Raw genomic sequence first — 16,288 nt, 5'->3', positions numbered from 1 at the left:
ATCACAGGACTGTATCGAACTTCCCGGGTCAGGGGACACTCTGACATGCCTTCGTGGAGCCTACTGGGGCCACCACATGGTGCCAGCCCACCTGGGGTACTGTGCAGTGGCAGAAGAGGTGTCTGGGGCATGGGTAAGAAATGACAGCAGGACTAAGTCAGGATGGGTTTGCTTTATCCTCAACCAGGTTAGATTTGTATGTCTCGGTCTATTAGGTATGATTTTCAGACCATACAGTCTTCTCACACCAAGATTCCAGGATATTCCCAGCCAAAGACATTATTGATTACAATTTTATCATGCTCATATCTTTCAGTTCCAATATAGCGCATTTTCTTTTGGATTTCTTACTCCTATTTCATTTTAGAGGTACTTCAAAAATAAATTGTTTTTAAGATATATTTATTTGACAGAGAGAAACACAGCGAGAGCGGTAACACAAGCAGGGGGAGTGGGAGAGGGAAAAGCAGGCTTTCTCCAGAGCAGGTAGCCCGATGTGGGGCTTGATTCCACCACCGTCGGATCATGACCCGAGCCAAAGGCAGACGCTTAAGGAATGAACTACCCAGGCACCTCGAGGTACTTCTCAATTTCTAAACATATGGGAATTTCTAGTTAGCTTTTTATCCATGATTTCTAGCACATTATATTACCACAACATTCTCTGTGTGATTTCATGCCTCTGAAACATGCTGAAATTTCCCTTTTGGCCAAATTAGATCGGGAGCATTTTTGTAAGTGAATCCTATATGCCTAAAGTTAATGTGTCCTCCACCGTGGCATATGGATGTGGACAGACATATGGAGATAGCTGTGGGATTAAGATGATTTGCTATCAAGGTCTACATGTTATGGATATTCCGTCTGCTTTGAGTCACTGAGAGAGGGTTGAAACCTCCCACTCTGATTTTGTATTTGCTCATTGTTGCAGTTCTGTCCTGCTTTGCTTTCTATGTTGTTCAGACAATGGCTCTAGGACAGGAGTTCTGGAAGCAAGGAGAGCGTGCCCAGAAGAGGGGAACAGGCACTTGGTTTGGGAGGGAGCAGAAACAAGAAGGACGGCCAAAGTTCCAGAGAGGACCTGTTATTGGGATGGCGTGGTGGTGGGGCACCAGGTGGGAAGAGGCTATTGAAATATGAGGTCACGCGGGGTGTCCATTATGATCTACCAGGGGCAAAGGCAACTGATTGGTTGAGAGAATATATAGCCTCTGGGTTGCTAAGGAATGGTTCAACCAGGGAAAGGCTTGGAGATCAGTGAATCCTCCTCCAATCCCTTAACCTGCTACTCTTTCATGCTGACCTAGTGATTTCCTGACCTAGTGATTTACTCACCTGCTGACCTACTCCCCTTCCTGAACCTCCCCTCGAGTACTTAATCTGACCCTGACACTGTCCTTGACCCCTTCTTCTCCTGACAAACGCCTTCCTCAATCCCACCCTCTATTTCTACCCTGCTCCCATCCCTCCTTAAAACCCTGTCCCCTTCCCACCCCTCCCTACCCACCCACCCCGCCCTCCACGCCACACCGCATCTCCACCTCCTCCCCGGCACCCCAGCGCCCCTTGAAAGGACCAAGACATGAAGGTGCAGAGGCTGTTGTTCTCGCTATTCTTGGTCCGGTGTTCCAGTTCCCCAAACCCAAATGTGAGTAAACGTGGCACTTCACGGGTGTCTCCCATTGAAAGAGAGAGGGCACAGGTGTGGGGGAAGGGCAGAGGGGGAGGGAGAGAGAGAAAACCCCAAGGCAGCTGCTCAGTGAGTCCTGAGCCTGAAGAGGGGCTCATCCTCAGGACCATGGATCATGACTTGATCCAAACCAAGACGTCGTTACTTAACTGACTGAGCCACCCGGTGACTCAAAGCTGCTGGTGATGTCTTCCTTCCTAATGGGTTCTTTCACACGCTGGTTAAATAATAGCTTTTTCAGTGGTTTCTTGGTGGGCACTCCAGAAGAACTGCAGTTCTTCTAAAGAGCGAGCACGACAGGGCAGGTTTCTCAGTCAGCCTGAAGGGTTTGTGGGCACAGCCGTCCACATCAAGTTCTGGGTCCTGTCTCTGCTGCTTGGTGCAAAAAGAGCAGCTTTGGCAGGATGGAAACCTGAGCATACTAGGTTTATGGTGTCAAGAAGGATGGATTTCAGAAGATACAAATAGCCATTGTGTACTTTGTCTTAAATAAGGGGCTTGCATGATAGGTCTTTAAAAATGTCAGGAACCTCATAGGAGCTGTGGGTATTAGACTGGCATCTGGAAGCCCAGTGAAGATTCTGCCTCAAGCCTTGCAGGGTTAGGGTCCATCTTCTATGTAGTTTGTTTTCCTATCAGCACATTGTTCATATTTATGAAGTTTGGCAGCCCTGGGAACAGTGGCATCTTACACCTTGGTGTTGGGACTCGAGTGTTAACAAGTGAAATGTCCTTTGTGCTCTGTGCTTCCTGATTGGTTGACTTTGAACAACTTCTGAGTCAGCTCTTTCCTTCTGGCCTTGGAGGCTGTCCCCGGGGACTCTGTGTCCCACCAGGTCCGTGGGAGCCCCGAGAAGCCCAGCGGATGCTAAGTTATCGCATCTTGCTGGAACTTTTGTCACAGGAGAATCTGATGGAGTGATGTGATCAGAAAATGAATGAGTTGCTATCCTTTCTTTAGACCAGTATGTACAGAGTATTGATTTTCCCAAAATAAAAAGCTCCTGATGTCCTTAGGAACGTCCAAAGATAAAAGAAATACCAATTTCTTAGTTTGAATATTTCATCCTTAAAAAATAAAACCCTTACCCCCAGGAGAGAGAGACAGACAGGCAACACCCTAGAAATAAGCAGACTTCTTTAGATCAGCCTACACCAGATTCTTAGAGAGGGATCTGCAAAGTGAGAGTGGTCAGGAAGAACCGTTGTGTTGAGGCCGACTCATCCCACATGAATACCTCCAGTCAAAGTAGACTAGATTCTGTTTCTTTTGGGTCTTCAAAGGAGGGAATTTCTTGGTAGTCTTTATTAGAAATATTCCCGTCTTCCTAGGCTGCATCTCATAGATCAGTTCAACTTTCTCACCCTCCCTCATCTCTGAGCTCTTGCATAAACTAACTGGTCTTGCATTTCCCTCCTCCACCTGCTCATGGCCATTGTCTGTGAGAACCTAGTCTTAATGGCCCCATTGGATGTCATCTATTTAAGAATCAGCTACTGGTCAGCATCCAGACAGCTGCCAGATATACCAAGTGGCCACGACTGGAGGCGTTTTCCATTTGTGACAAGATGGCTTCTGTCTTTTGGGCATTTGATCCCCATGATGAACCATTGTGCATATAGGTAATGTCCTCTTTCAGACAGCGGCTGATCAAGGACCGTGTATGTTTCCCACCAGCGCAGGTGTTTTTGACCTCAGCTGTGAGGGCTGAAGATGAAAATGTTATCGATTTCAGGGTTACATTCTAGAGAGTTGTGTTTGCACAACATTCAAGATTCGTGTGAATTAGTATGAATTGCATTGTGAGCGTCTTGTCTCCTACAATACTTGGAACTCCAGTTTTTGTAAAATGAGATGCGTTCTTTGTTTTGGTGTCCATATGCAGGGATTTTGTATTCTTTTAGAAATGAAATTTCATGGTCACCTGGGTGGCTCAGTCAGTTCAGCTTCTGCCATAGACTCGGGTCATGATCCCAGAGTCCTGGGATTGAGCCCTGCTTGGGCTCCATGCTCAGCCAGCAGTCTTCTCTATCTCCCTCTACCCCTTCCCCTGCGTCGTGTTTCATATAAATAAATAATATCTTTTAAGAAATTAAATTTTAGAGTTGCTATTGACTGATTTAGTTACAATAATAAGAAATAGGAGCATGAATGCCTTTCATTGGCTGTTTAGAAATAGGTGTTCAAGGAACTGAAAATGTCACAGGTATCATCCAAATAAACAAGATCACCAGATTATGAAAATCTTTATGGACTCCTGAAATCTGACAGTTTGGGCTGTGATTTTGAAGCAAAGTGGGCATTGAAAGAAAACATCACTGTTTTCAGAAACTAAAGAGTAATTCTATTTGATTTTTGTTGGAATAATAATGCCATATTATTCTAATAGAAGCCTCCTGTCTCTCTCTCACTCATGTCCTTATCTATAAACATCTCCGTCCATAGAACATTCTCATTTATATGTCTAGGACATTTTTTATTCTTCCTTTCTCTCATCCTTCCATAAACTTGGGGCATGTTTTTGGAAATGTTCCAGAGCAGTTTATCCAGGTCCTTCGTGGATGTACAATACAAGTCAGTGACTTCTTACCTACTGTACGTTTACATTTACTTAGCTTGTCTATTTTATGTTGGCTTATAAATTCTTCAGTTCTGTTAGCTAAAGAAATGTATTTGCCACGTGTTTGTAGTCAAAATAAAACCTCTTAAGATGTGCCTATTAGATTTTTCCTACAACTTTGGTGTGATATATTGTATATATGATCACAACATCTTTTTCAAGAATACAGTTTGTTGGAGGGCTCCTGGGTGGCTCAGTTGGTTAAGCGACTGCCTTAGGCCCAGGTCATGATCCCAGAGTCCTGGGATCTAGTCCCACATCGGGGTCCCAGATCGGCAGGGAACCTGCTTCTCCCTCTGACCCTCTCCCTTCTCATGCTGTTTTTCTCTCTCTCTCTCAAATAAATAAAAAAAATCTTAAAAAAAAAGAATACAGTTTGTTGGTATTTGACATAGGTAAACACAGTGAAACCATCAGCACAGTAAGATAGTAAACACACTCATCACTCCCAAAAGTTTGCCCTTGCTCCTTTGTAATCCCTCTGTGCTCCTTCTCCTCCATGGGGAGGCAGTTAAGAGGTATGCTTACCTGGGGGAGGCTGGTTGAGGGTTTGTAAAGTTGATTGTTTGGGACAGAGACATTGTAAATCTTTGAGATTCCTCATCGTCTCACATGTTATCTCAGCTTGTCCGTGTTGTGCCTGACCATTTCCCTCTTGGCCCTGATGAGGTTGGAATTCTATGGAAATTTCCCATTATCACTGCCTCTTTGGGAGTTTGTGTGTTTCTCATTTATATCTGGAGAACCATCCTCGCTGTGAGTATACTAAAGTAGCTTATATATACTGTTCTTCATAAATAAGCAGAAAATAGTATAGGCACTGGTCCTTTTCTATCCATTCAGTAATATAAATTTCCCTCTAATACATCAATTTTGATGATCACCTAGATGGAAATACATTTAAATTTGTGTTGCAGTGCCTTCTGTGATTCATACGTTCTTTTTTTTTAAAGTTCAAACATAATTGGCCAACAGTGTAATATGTGTTTCAGGTGTACAACATGACTCAGCAATTCTATACATTTCTCAGTGCTCATCACAGTAAGTGTAGTCTTCTTCCCCTTCATCTCTTTCATCTATCCATCCACCTGCAACCCATGTGCTCTTTAGAAGTTTATTGTGTACTCTCCATTTTTTGGTCATTCTACAGCTATTTTTCAGCACTTAATGTTAATTTTGTCATTTGTGGTCTGAGAATATACTTCCTGTTGATTTCTTAAAAATTAACTGATTGATTTGAGAGTGAGAGAAAAAATGAGTGATGGGGTCAGAGGGACAGAGAGAATCCCAAGCAGACTCCATGCTGAGTTTGTAGCCTGATGCAGGGGTCAATCCCATAACCCTGAGATCAGGCCTTGAGCCAAAACGAAAGAAGTCAGACACTCCACCGACGGTGCTACCCAGATGCCACCCATGTGCCCCAAAGAATGTATCATTATTACTCACTCAAAATGTTTTGTTGAAGGAGAACATCATAAAGTTTGAGGCATTTTATGAAAAGTTAAATGACACCCTTGGTTGGGCACTGGCTCCCTGCAAGCTGAGAGAGAGAAGAAGGTCAAGGATCAGGATGTGGTAGGAGTTCGTTTTGACTTTTACCTTTATGTGGCTCCGGGAGCCTTTTGGCTCACGGGGTGAGGGGAGTGCAGCATCCTCGCCTGCTGTTTACCACAGTAGAGTGTGCATCTGGGCACTGAAACTCCTATGGAGCAGTGAGCAGGGATTCCCCTTAGAACCATCATGAAGAGGTTTGCTCTTTCAAGGACTAGGAAGTATGTTTGACTTCACAGCGAGGTAATGAACCCATCATTCAGCCCTGCCCTCCAAGATCTGTAGAAAATCCCCACAAGACACTTGGGCGATGAAGGGCGATGGCTGGCCCAATTGTACAGTCCCTTCATCTTAATGCCAAACAGAGCATTTTCAATGTGAAGAGGGGAAGATGTGTATATATCTATGTATGTGCATATATATATGAATAAAAGCCACTAAGAAAGCCATTTCTGAGTTCTTTGACTTGAACTATTTTCCACTTTGCTTACTTTCTCCTGATTCTCTTATACCTTAAGTGCTTTCTTTTTTGGACTGCATGATCCTCTCCTGTTAGGCATCCTCACATTGTCCTGTGATCATGATTTATTGAATGCCTTTTCTCATATCTTTCCTAAAGGGCCAAGATGAATTGGAGGATAGAGAGCAGAGAGCCTTGAGGGCCAAAAAATGAGCACCGCAGGGTATGTTATTTTGGGGCAAGAAATCCCCATATGGCGGTAATGAGTTTGCATTGGGAAGGGAAAGAATGCCTTCCTGCCTTCAAGGTGTTGCCCTTCTCCTTTCCCTGTCAAACCCAAGTTCTCAGGTCATGTGCACATACATACACATCCCTTTCCAGAATGTGAGGAGTTATTGCAAGACCACTACAATGCCCTGAGTTTTTTGAAAACGACTCAAGAAGCCGAATTGAACATGCTGAGGAGGAAAGTGGATATTGTGGTGGATTTCTGTAAACAAAGACAAGTGGCTGCAGAAGAGTAAGCTATTCCTGTGTGAATTGTCACAAATACTGTTGTATGTAGTTATGTGATGGCCTGTCTAGATACTTGTATTTCTTTTAGAATTAGATCTCGATTATTATGCCAAATGCATTTTGTAGAATTGTCCCTGCCCTTCCTGCCTTGATGTGTGTAACCTGCATTTCCGTTTCTGTTCTAACCGTTTGTCGTGCTTGTTTTTTGACTCCCTGGAGTAGAGGAGGGAAGGTACCATCATTACAAACTTTGATACCTGGATCCCCTCTGGGTCTGCCTGCATTGTCCTTTTGGTTTCAGTATCATCACATGTTCTTATCAGCCCTGAATTCAGTCACTTTTGGCTCAGTACGAGACTTGGGTCCATAATGTGGAGAGAAAAATGGAATTGTCTTGCTGCAGAAACACTGGGAGTTTCTTTGTGGAAAGTGGGTTGGGGCTCCAGCATTCCTGGATCCCTTCATCCAGTGAAGAACTGACATCCTTCACTGTAGCCCAGTCCCTAAGAAGGCCAGGGTATTTCCCATCCACCTGATTTTTTTAGGTGTAACTCTCTTGGGTCTCAGCCAAACCCTGCGGTTTCACTAGGGCTCACCTTGGCGGTCTGACCCTGAACTTCACTTGTTCCCTTCCAAGCCCATGCCCATAAATTTGTTCAGCTTCTTTATATTTCACTTGCCTGTTCCAGAATGTATTGATGTGTCCTGGTGAGTTGGCTCCCACTGCCAGGCTGCCTTTCTCCTAAGCTTCCTTCTTCTCCATGTGGGTCCCATATTTCTTCATGTGCTCTTTAGAAATTGGGTGCATTCACTCATATGAGTTGGCTCTTTTGTCCAGTGTTTCCTTTATTTTCTCAGGAGGAGATCAGGACCTTAGAGTCCCTCATTCACCTGGAAAAGCAAAGCTGTACCTGGTCTTCCCTAGAGACTCAGCTTTGTGTTATTCCATTCCACACCGGTGGTGGGGGTTGCTCTCTGTCATTGGCATCTTGGTTCTGTTCATTGGTAAGTTCTTTTGGGCATAGGTACAGTGTCCTGACCATCTTTCCGTCTTCTACACATTCCACCTGATCCACTCCATCACAGCCGCTCCAGAAGGCATTTGCTGAAGGATTGCCTGAGAGACCAGAAGCAAATGCATGTGTCTTTCTCTGTCTAGAGCTTTTGATTCAGTTTCTAAGAGTCTTTTTGCATGTGTTCTTGAGTAAATCCAGTGTTCTGTTGAAAGTGGTTAAACCAACACCATGAACAAAAGAGTCTGAGGGCAGCACATCAAACCAGACTTTCTAAGCAACCTCCTTTGCTGCTTTTACTATCACTGAACTCAGGCTTGTAAAAGTCGGTTGACTCCATTCAGTTGATAATTTTCCATCTGAAATCTGTTGCGTGAAGATAACACCCTGATTATGCGACAGTTCACAGAGTTTTATATTTCAGGACATATTCCCGGCACTAAGATTGGACTTTTCCTCCCCCAGGATCTTCGAAGGATTTGGCGAGATTGTACTTCTAGATCCTAGAAATGTCTGGGAGTGAGTTGCCATGCCTATAAAGCCATATTCTGGAAGGCTTCCTTTCAGGTTGATTGTCTGTGTCAGGCACAGCCTTGGTCTGAGATTCAGGGCTCCCCATGGAGGTGTAAGTCTAATGATCGTCCCCTGCTTCATCCTAATGTGTATAGTTGGTCAAGCATGGTTTTTCGCTTTGACCTGAAAGGAGCCCTCACCGTCTCAGACAAAAGACCAACTCTGAGATGGCACGAAGTGCAATATTATTTGGGGGCTTGATGAAGAATAAATTGAAGTAGAGAAGTATAAAGACAATCTGATTGCCGTAGACTTGGCAGCCTCGAGTTTGATTTTTCTTTAACCCTAAATGGGGCCTTCACTTTGTTTCCCTCATTGTGTTGTCAATCTGTGCATTTATGGGGGTCATTTGAACCTAGGCCATCAGGTGTGTTGGGAGGAAAAACGGCAGAAATTCAGGACCTTGCCTACTCAACAGTGTATATACCTTTCCCATCTTAGGAAGCTGGAAAATACACACTGTGAACTGAAGGCACAGAATAGTCAACTGGCAGCTGCTGAGGAAAATGTGAAACTGGTTACCGAAGAGATAGACAAGTATAAGTGAGTTCAGACACTAAATATTAGTGGCTCGTGAAATCCCTGTTCACTTCGTATTTTTAATCTTTGTATATGGTTTAGACTCAATTAACAGGTAATATAAACAAAAACTCAGATGACATATCCAGAGAGAATTAACAGACACAAAAAGACAAGTTTTAGAAAGAACAAAATTATGTTACTAAACATGTCCTGATCCCCAGTGCTGGCCTGAATCTGTGGAATCTTCCACCATGCCATTCCACCCCCAAGGGTGGTGTCAGTGGTCCTAATCTTGAGGAAAGCAGTTTGTCGTAGGATGAATCCTGCCCATGAACCCGGTAGTGCCATCTGATGGCGCGGTCTTTGCAACCCTGGGAACCATGGCGAGCATAGAAGTTAAAGGACAATAGAGCTTCATGGTAAAAGCTACTTCTCATGTGATAAATCAGGGAAAGATTTATATCAGGTAAGGAAAATATGTCAACTCTGAACCCTGCAGGTGTGGAAAAACGAGTAAGGAGAGGATGTAACGATAGATTTGATCCTACTGTACATTTATTATCATGTGAAATTGTTTCCTGTGTCAGGATAAATCGTATGAGGGGACAGATCAGAGGAGGATGGCCACATGGGCAGGTGATTTAAAATCACACCCAAGCGGCGTCTGGGTGGCTGTCATTAAGCGTCTGCCTTCGGCTCAGGTCATGGTCCCAGGGTCCTGGGATCAAGCCCCCCATCGGCCTCCTGCTCTTGCGGAAAGCCTGCTTCTCCCTCTCCCACTCCCTCTGCTTGCGTTCTTTCTCTCACTGTGTCTCTCTCTGTCAAATAATTAAATAAAATCTTTAAAAAAACTAAAATCACAGCCAATATTGGGCTTTATCTGACAAAAGCAATTATAACTCACAGACAAGATATTGGAGAAATGCAAGATCAGCTGCAGAAGGCAGAGCTCACCTTCAAACACAAGGTAACCTGAGTTCTGCCCCAACATACTGGCCCCTTCGTGCCTCCTGCAGGTGATGGAAGTGACCCTTAGATCCCTGAACATGGGCTCTTGGTGTATTGATTTTTCAGGTCGCAGCTCATGAGAGAAGCGCTCTAGATAATTGGGTAAGTGTTTTCTTTTTCCTCCTCTTCGTTTGGGGTACAGTCCGGCACAACTGAGGGTGGATGTGTTTTTCTCCCCCAGGTTAAGGCTCGGTTTTGGGAGAGGAAGATATTGCAGCAGAGCAGGGAGAAGGCCTACATGAAACACAGGTGTGCGAGTTTGACGTGCCTTTTTATGGGTGTCCTGAGGGGTCAAGGCTAAGCTGTTTATTGTCTGGTAGAAGACATGGTGTTGTAATTCTTAAAGACGTTCATTCTTTTTCTGTATTCAAGACTGCACATGATGAGGAGAGAGACGACGCCTGAGGGATCCATGAGGCAGGAACCGATATCGGGAAGACCCGAGATATGGAACCATGTGCAGAGAGGTAGGGAGCATGCTGTGAAATGCAGCAGCCTGATTTCTGCTGGGAAAGCACTTGATGTCCTCCCTGTTCTTGTGGGTGATCGTTGTGTGTCCTAGAGAGAATCACAAGCACTACCTAAGGCCAGCAGGTTGTCTGAAGGCGTGTTGGGAGGGTGCTTTCCTCAGGTGACTACCGGCAGCAAGGCACCTGTCCCTGTGAGAGGTGGAGCTCATGCCCCTCCCCTGACTGCAGACCAGCACGCCCACCCCCTCCACCATCCCCCTACTGAAGAGCTGAGCCTGGAGTAGTTGTGAGCCTGAGCTCCCTTCCCAACTTGACACAATGGTAAAGGCTTTTTGAATTAAAAAAAAGGCTATTTGAGTAAAATGGCATTTACCACTTATGGAGATTCTTTTATTTTTGTTTTATTTGTTAAGTAGAGTACTATATTCATCAATGAAATTTGTGCATTTTACTCCTCTAATGTTATTGGAATAATGCCACAGCTTTACTTCTCAATCTGCCTATTTTTTTCTTTGCTCCTGACTGTACGATTAGTCTACTCCAATTCTTCTCTTCAATATTTACATAATAGCCAGTCACACATGCTAGGCCTCATCTAGAGACTGAAAGATTGCACCATTAACTGGTGGCCTGAGGAAAGAATGCATGCCGTTCCTGTTGCGGGTTTGTTGATATCACCCACTCAAGGCTATTCTCACTTAGATTTTAATCTATGAAGAAAAAGTGATTTTTTTGGATCTGTATTGAGCACCCCAATTTTGGTATTAATTTCCAGCCAGTTGTACCCCAATCTGTCCACTGTTGATTGATTACTTATGGAAACACTGGAACCTGGGTCCTGGAGTGTCTCCCGCAAGAGTCAGGTGACTGGTATCTTTCTTAGTGAAGAAGTCACTAGAGTCATGGGGAGAAACCCTCTCTTCAGATAAGGGACCCGAGTGTGGGAAAGAGTTTATGATGGAGGAGGAAGGTACGGAGGGTATGCAAACCACAATAAACCTCCATCTTTTGTCCCATCCAGAATCTAGACCGGTTCCCACGATGAACAGCAGCACCAGCCCGAAAAGGTCCCGGAGATGGCTATGGTAAATGCTATGGGTGTTTTCAGTTTTGCCTGTTTCTGGAAGATACTCCTGTAGGGACAGCACCCTGTCCTGGCCTTGTGGCTATTGGGTGTGTTCTGTGATCTATCTGAGGCATCCTTCCCCTTTCAGAATGCAAGCAGTTTACCCAGGAGCCTCCAGTCTTCCCCATTAGAGATGCTCAGCTTACCTGCTTCCTCCCGAAGTTGTAGATGCTTAGAGGCAAATGATGGTAGGATGCTCAACTCAAGTGTGTGTGTGTGTGTGTGTGTATTTGTGTGTGTAAAACCCTGGAGGAGGGCAACATCTCAATCCATACTGAAGTCGGCCAGTTCCTCTGACTCCTTGCAGTTTGCTTTCCTGCGGGAGCGGTAGTGGTGTTGGTTTTCGGGTCAGGAGACTGACCTGGGAGAATGTCTACGGTAATCCTCACAGCTGGCAATGGGAAAAGCCATGCCCTGCCTCACATTCTGTACCATGTGCTTTGGGCAGCTGTGAGTGTTGTTGGAGAAGGTGAGCTACAATCTCATGTGCGTTCCATCTGTGTGGGTAAAGACATGACCCAGAATCCCTCCAGTTGCACCCCGGGTGAGATGAAGGTGAACTCCTCCAGGTGTCAGGTGTGTGGTGAAAAACGCCCCCCGGAGCACAGCTGTCAAGAGGGAACCCCAGTGACTCCTTGCAGGGCCCACACCTCACACATGTTTTTGCTGTGCTCCTGTGAGCGGGTTCTGATGCGGTTTTGTGGCGGTGCCAACTGATAGCGTCTCTCCTGATCCATCCTGGGAGGGTCACACCTGCTATCCAGACACATTGGTTTGCATCCGGTGATGCAGAATCGGCCCTTCAGTGGTTCTTGGCACCAAGGACGAGTCATTTGCTCCCTGCCTGAGCTAAGGAGCATCGGGATGTCGGTGACGCAGATCCACAGGGTTGGGTCTCACTAATTCATAGGGATCGTGCACCTCCCAGCACTTTTCCAGGTCCGCTGCAGAACTGCAGAAATTCCTGTCTCCTGAGCGGTGTCTGTGGCCATGGACACACTGGGAGAGTAGAAACTCCTTTGTCACGAGGGAATCGAAGCGGGATCAGGCGGGGGCTGGTAGACAGCAGTTGGACCCAAGATGGGCTGTTCTTCCATCTTGGACACTGGGCTTCCCATTGCCCCTCATTCTGTCTGTGCTCAGTATACAGAAGCTGATTCTCTAGTTGTCACGGCGGGTGAAGTGTAGTCCTGGACATTGATGCCAGCCCATCTCCAATAGACCCTTTTATTAGTTTGGTATTAACTTTGCCAAGACATTGGGGCAGATTCCGTGTCTCTGTAGAGTTGCAGACATATATTAACATGTGGTGACAGTAGTTTATCCCCATGGCATCTGTTCACCCCAGGCCACAGGTGGGACGCAGGAGATAGGTAACCTCTGGCACAGATGCTCCTGTCCTGGAATGTGGTGATGGGGAAGTTTGTAGGTGCTGAGACCTGTTTCTTTTGGTGTCAGTTTTGTTGGTGGTGTTACTTTTCTGTCTCATCTCAACCTATAGTTTATTTTGTGTGTTTATGTCTGTATGGATGCACAGGGGCTTCGTCATTTCCTAGGACCACCCTGCGGGCCTTACCCCAGGGGTCCTACATTATCACCGTTCCTGTATTATGGGCCACGTTCACAGCCTTCACCCTGCTGGCCTCGTGAACCTCACCAACCACCTCCACCTCCTGCATTTGGTAAAGTGATCTGAACAGTAGGTCTTGACTTGCAAAGCATATCCATCTTTCTCCACAAGGAGACTTTGGAGAAGATGTAGAAGTGCTGCCCTAGGGGTTTGTATTGCAGGGGTTCCCCTGGCTAAAGACATTCCAAGATTCATCAGTTTCTACACTATTATTACTTTGTGAGGCTGTGTCATTTTTCCATTTTGATCTGGGTAGCAGGTGTCTCTTGTAGAGAGATTAAGACATTTTACAGAAAGTCAGACATAAACTTTATCAGCCAGGCTATTTCCAGGGACCACATTTTGGGCTGTTGAGGGATGAGGCACACTGCTCCGTTCATTTTTTTTTAAGATATTGTTTATTTATTTGACAGAGAAATAGAGAGAGAGCACAGGTATGCAGAGCGGCAGGCAGAGGGAGAGGGAGAAGCAGGCTCTCTGAGGAGCAGGGTGCCCGATGCAGGGCTCAATCCCAGGATCCCGGGATCATGACCTGAGTCAAAGGCAGACACTTAACGGACTGAGCCAACCAGTGCCCCAGCTCAGTTCATTTTTAGCTGGTTGAGCCCGGACTGTTTTATCCTTAGCTATGAAAACACCTGAAGCAATATGGAGGGCTGTGGTCCCTTCTTTGAGGGGGAAGGACAGGGCTTCCCCTTGTATGCAGGCACCAGCAGGAACATGTGGGAAATGCTGTTTGTCTGAGAAGGGACCCGAGAGTGGGAGAGAACGGAATGTGATGGCAGCAGGTTTGGAGCATTGGTTTGAATTCTGCACAGTCAATGCCGGTCTAAATTCATCTCCATCCCTTCTAGGTCTTCAGTCATATTCAGAAACCTGTGGCGCTCAAGGGGACAACAGCGACACCCCGCCCAAGAAGGTCCCACAGAAGGGCCAGGTAAATACTATGGCTGTTTTTAGGTGTAATCATTTCTGGAATCCTGTTCCTGTCTGGGCAGCACCCTCTCCTGACCTTGTATCTGTTGGGTTTGTCCTGGGATCTGTGTGTGGTGTAATTTCCTTTCAAAATGCTAAGTCCTCATTCAGAGCCTACAGGCTTCTCTGTTTCCAGATCATCACCTTAGGGTTGTGTCGGTGGAAGAAACACAGAGTTTTGCTGAAGCCTTGACATTACAAGGGGAATCCTGGCTGGGCACGTTTTAACATCCTAAAGTTTCTCAGGACATACATGTGTTGTGCTTGGCTATTTCCGTGCACTGAGCAGTGGGGGAGGTGCCGTTTTGGGGAAGGAAGTGTCTTTATTACACAATCGAGGCATATATTTCTTACCATCGTGCACGTCCAGAGTCCACATTTGTTGTCTGGGAGGGATGATACACAACTCTCACTTTGTTTGCAGCGTGTTGAGTTTGAGCTGTCATTTCTTTAGTTATATAAACACCCGAAGCCATGCTTTTGTTCCTTGATTAATCATTCGGGTAGGGGTCTGTCCCTTGTCCTCGGCAGTCAGTGAATATTTGTGGGGAACCCTCTTGTCCGGTAAGGGTGATGAGAATGACAAACAGTGGCAGATGCTCTAGGCAGGTGTAGACGGTGTGTTGGAATGTTGCTGAGTCACTTCCAATGGGATGTTCTTCTGTCTTTTCTCTGACGTGGGTCAGATACAGAAGCTGGGGCATCCTCCATAAGGAATAGCAGTCCTGCATGCAGGCCTCTCATGTTATGGGAGAATGAACATGATAACATTCTTCAGGTTGCTCAGGAGATACATTTGATGCACTTTGTCTTTTACTGATACTGAGGTGGTTGGCAGGTCCCTTTGTTGTGAAGGAGAAACCACTCTTCTCCGAAATCTGGGCAAAGCGGTATGCACACGCACACACTACAGACGATAGTCCGTGCTATGGGAGGGATGACGCCTACTCTTTTTTTTTCTTAATTTTTTATTGTTATGTTAATCACCATAGATGACATCATTAGTTTTGGATGTAGTGTTCCATGGTTCATTGTTTGTGCATCATACCCAGTGTTCCACGCAAAACGTGCCCTCCTTAATATCCATCACCAGCTAACTCATCCCTCTACCACCCTCCCCTCTAGAACCCTCAGTTTGTTTTTCAGAGTCCATCGGGGATGACGCCTACTCTGAACATTAGAAATTTAATGTGTCTGAGAGCAAGGAGGGACACATTAGTTAAACAACTTAGATGTTGTGTTCCATAAATGGGAAACACCAGCGATGGATCTGAAGGACAAGAGAGGGAGCCATGAGTCTCTAGAAACAGGAGGCTGTGGATGAGAAGGATGGAGGTGCTCAGGGGAGTGGATGGGCCTCTCTAGTGTAGAGCGGGGGCGGTTCCTGGCAGCCCAGCAGCCTGAGCAGTGAGTTCGAGGACACCGTGAGATCCACACCAAGTTGCTGCCTGTGTCCATCACACAGTATGGATAATGCAGTTATTTGTACCAGAACATCACTATTGCCATAAAGCTGTTCCTTCATACTCTATAAAGACTGTTGTTTCCGCTGGATTTCTGAAGGTTCTGAACTGGGTGACAGAATGTGGTGGAGATTTGAGAAATTTAACTTGGTTCCTTTGGGGATTCTTGTCTGCCTGAGTTTGTGGGCCCCAGTGAGAAAAAGTGAAGATGGGACTGAGATCAGTAGAGTGGCTGCCTTGGCCTTCGGGCTGAGCCAGACTCTTCGTGGGGAATTCAGTATTGACCAGGATCCACACTAGCTGGATCCCAGTCACTACACCTCTGCCTCTGAGTCACCACTCTGCCTGCACTTTGCATCTCCCTGAACTTCGTCACAGCATCCTGCGGATTTACCCGTGTTCCTGATTTCTCAGCCCAGATGCCAGCTCTCAGTGCGGCCAGCTCTCTAGAGCCTCAGCTTTATTATCTGTGAAAGGGGATCATATTGGTTTCTGAGGTGATTAGAAGAATAGGAGTTGAAGTACATAAAGAATCTGCAGGGGCCCCTGGATGGCTCACTGGGTTAAGCATCGGACTCTTGATTTCTGCTCAGGACATGATCTCAAGGTTCTGAGATTGAGCCACAAGTCATGCACGGCGTTGAGTGTGGAGCCTACCTAGGAGTTTCTC

The 16,288-nt window shown here is 45.8% G+C and overlaps 1 protein-coding gene across 1 annotated transcript; it reads left to right on the top strand.

Moving 5' to 3' along the window:
• Nucleotides 1–1,254: 1,254 nt before the first annotated feature.
• On the top strand, nucleotides 1,255–15,918 carry LOC112818243 (transport and Golgi organization protein 1 homolog). Its single transcript, XM_073890458.1, has 12 exons — nucleotides 1,255–1,648; nucleotides 4,936–5,067; nucleotides 6,482–6,545; nucleotides 6,704–6,842; nucleotides 8,866–8,967; nucleotides 9,853–9,913; nucleotides 10,021–10,056; nucleotides 10,136–10,203; nucleotides 10,327–10,421; nucleotides 11,446–11,509; nucleotides 14,035–14,117; nucleotides 15,719–15,918. The coding sequence occupies exons 4-12, from the start codon at nucleotides 6,778–6,780 to the stop codon at nucleotides 15,916–15,918; spliced, it is 774 nt and encodes a 257-aa protein (XP_073746559.1). The 5' UTR covers nucleotides 1,255–1,648; nucleotides 4,936–5,067; nucleotides 6,482–6,545; nucleotides 6,704–6,777.
• Nucleotides 15,919–16,288: the final 370 nt, after the last annotated feature.

Source organism: Callorhinus ursinus, unplaced genomic scaffold (genome assembly GCF_003265705.2).
Source record: "Callorhinus ursinus isolate GAN/ISIS: 27379988/994484 unplaced genomic scaffold, GSC_fseal_2.0 scaffold239, whole genome shotgun sequence".
Classification (NCBI taxonomy): Eukaryota; Metazoa; Chordata; class Mammalia; order Carnivora; family Otariidae; genus Callorhinus; species Callorhinus ursinus.
The sequence above is the reverse complement of the archived record's forward strand: the minus strand, read 5'-3'. Positions and strand labels throughout refer to the sequence as shown.

Bases quoted from the DNA above. Each gene is read 5' to 3' on its own strand.
- LOC112818243 (XM_073890458.1), top strand. From the start codon at position 6,778: ATGCTGAGGAGGAAAGTGGATATTGTGGTGGATTTCTGTAAACAAAGA. The intron at 8,968-9,852 runs GTGAGTTCAGAC...TATAACTCACAG, and splicing joins GAAGAGATAGACAAGTATAA to ACAAGATATTGGAGAAATGC. The intron at 14,118-15,718 runs GTAAATACTATG...GGATTTCTGAAG, and splicing joins AGGTCCCACAGAAGGGCCAG to GTTCTGAACTGGGTGACAGA.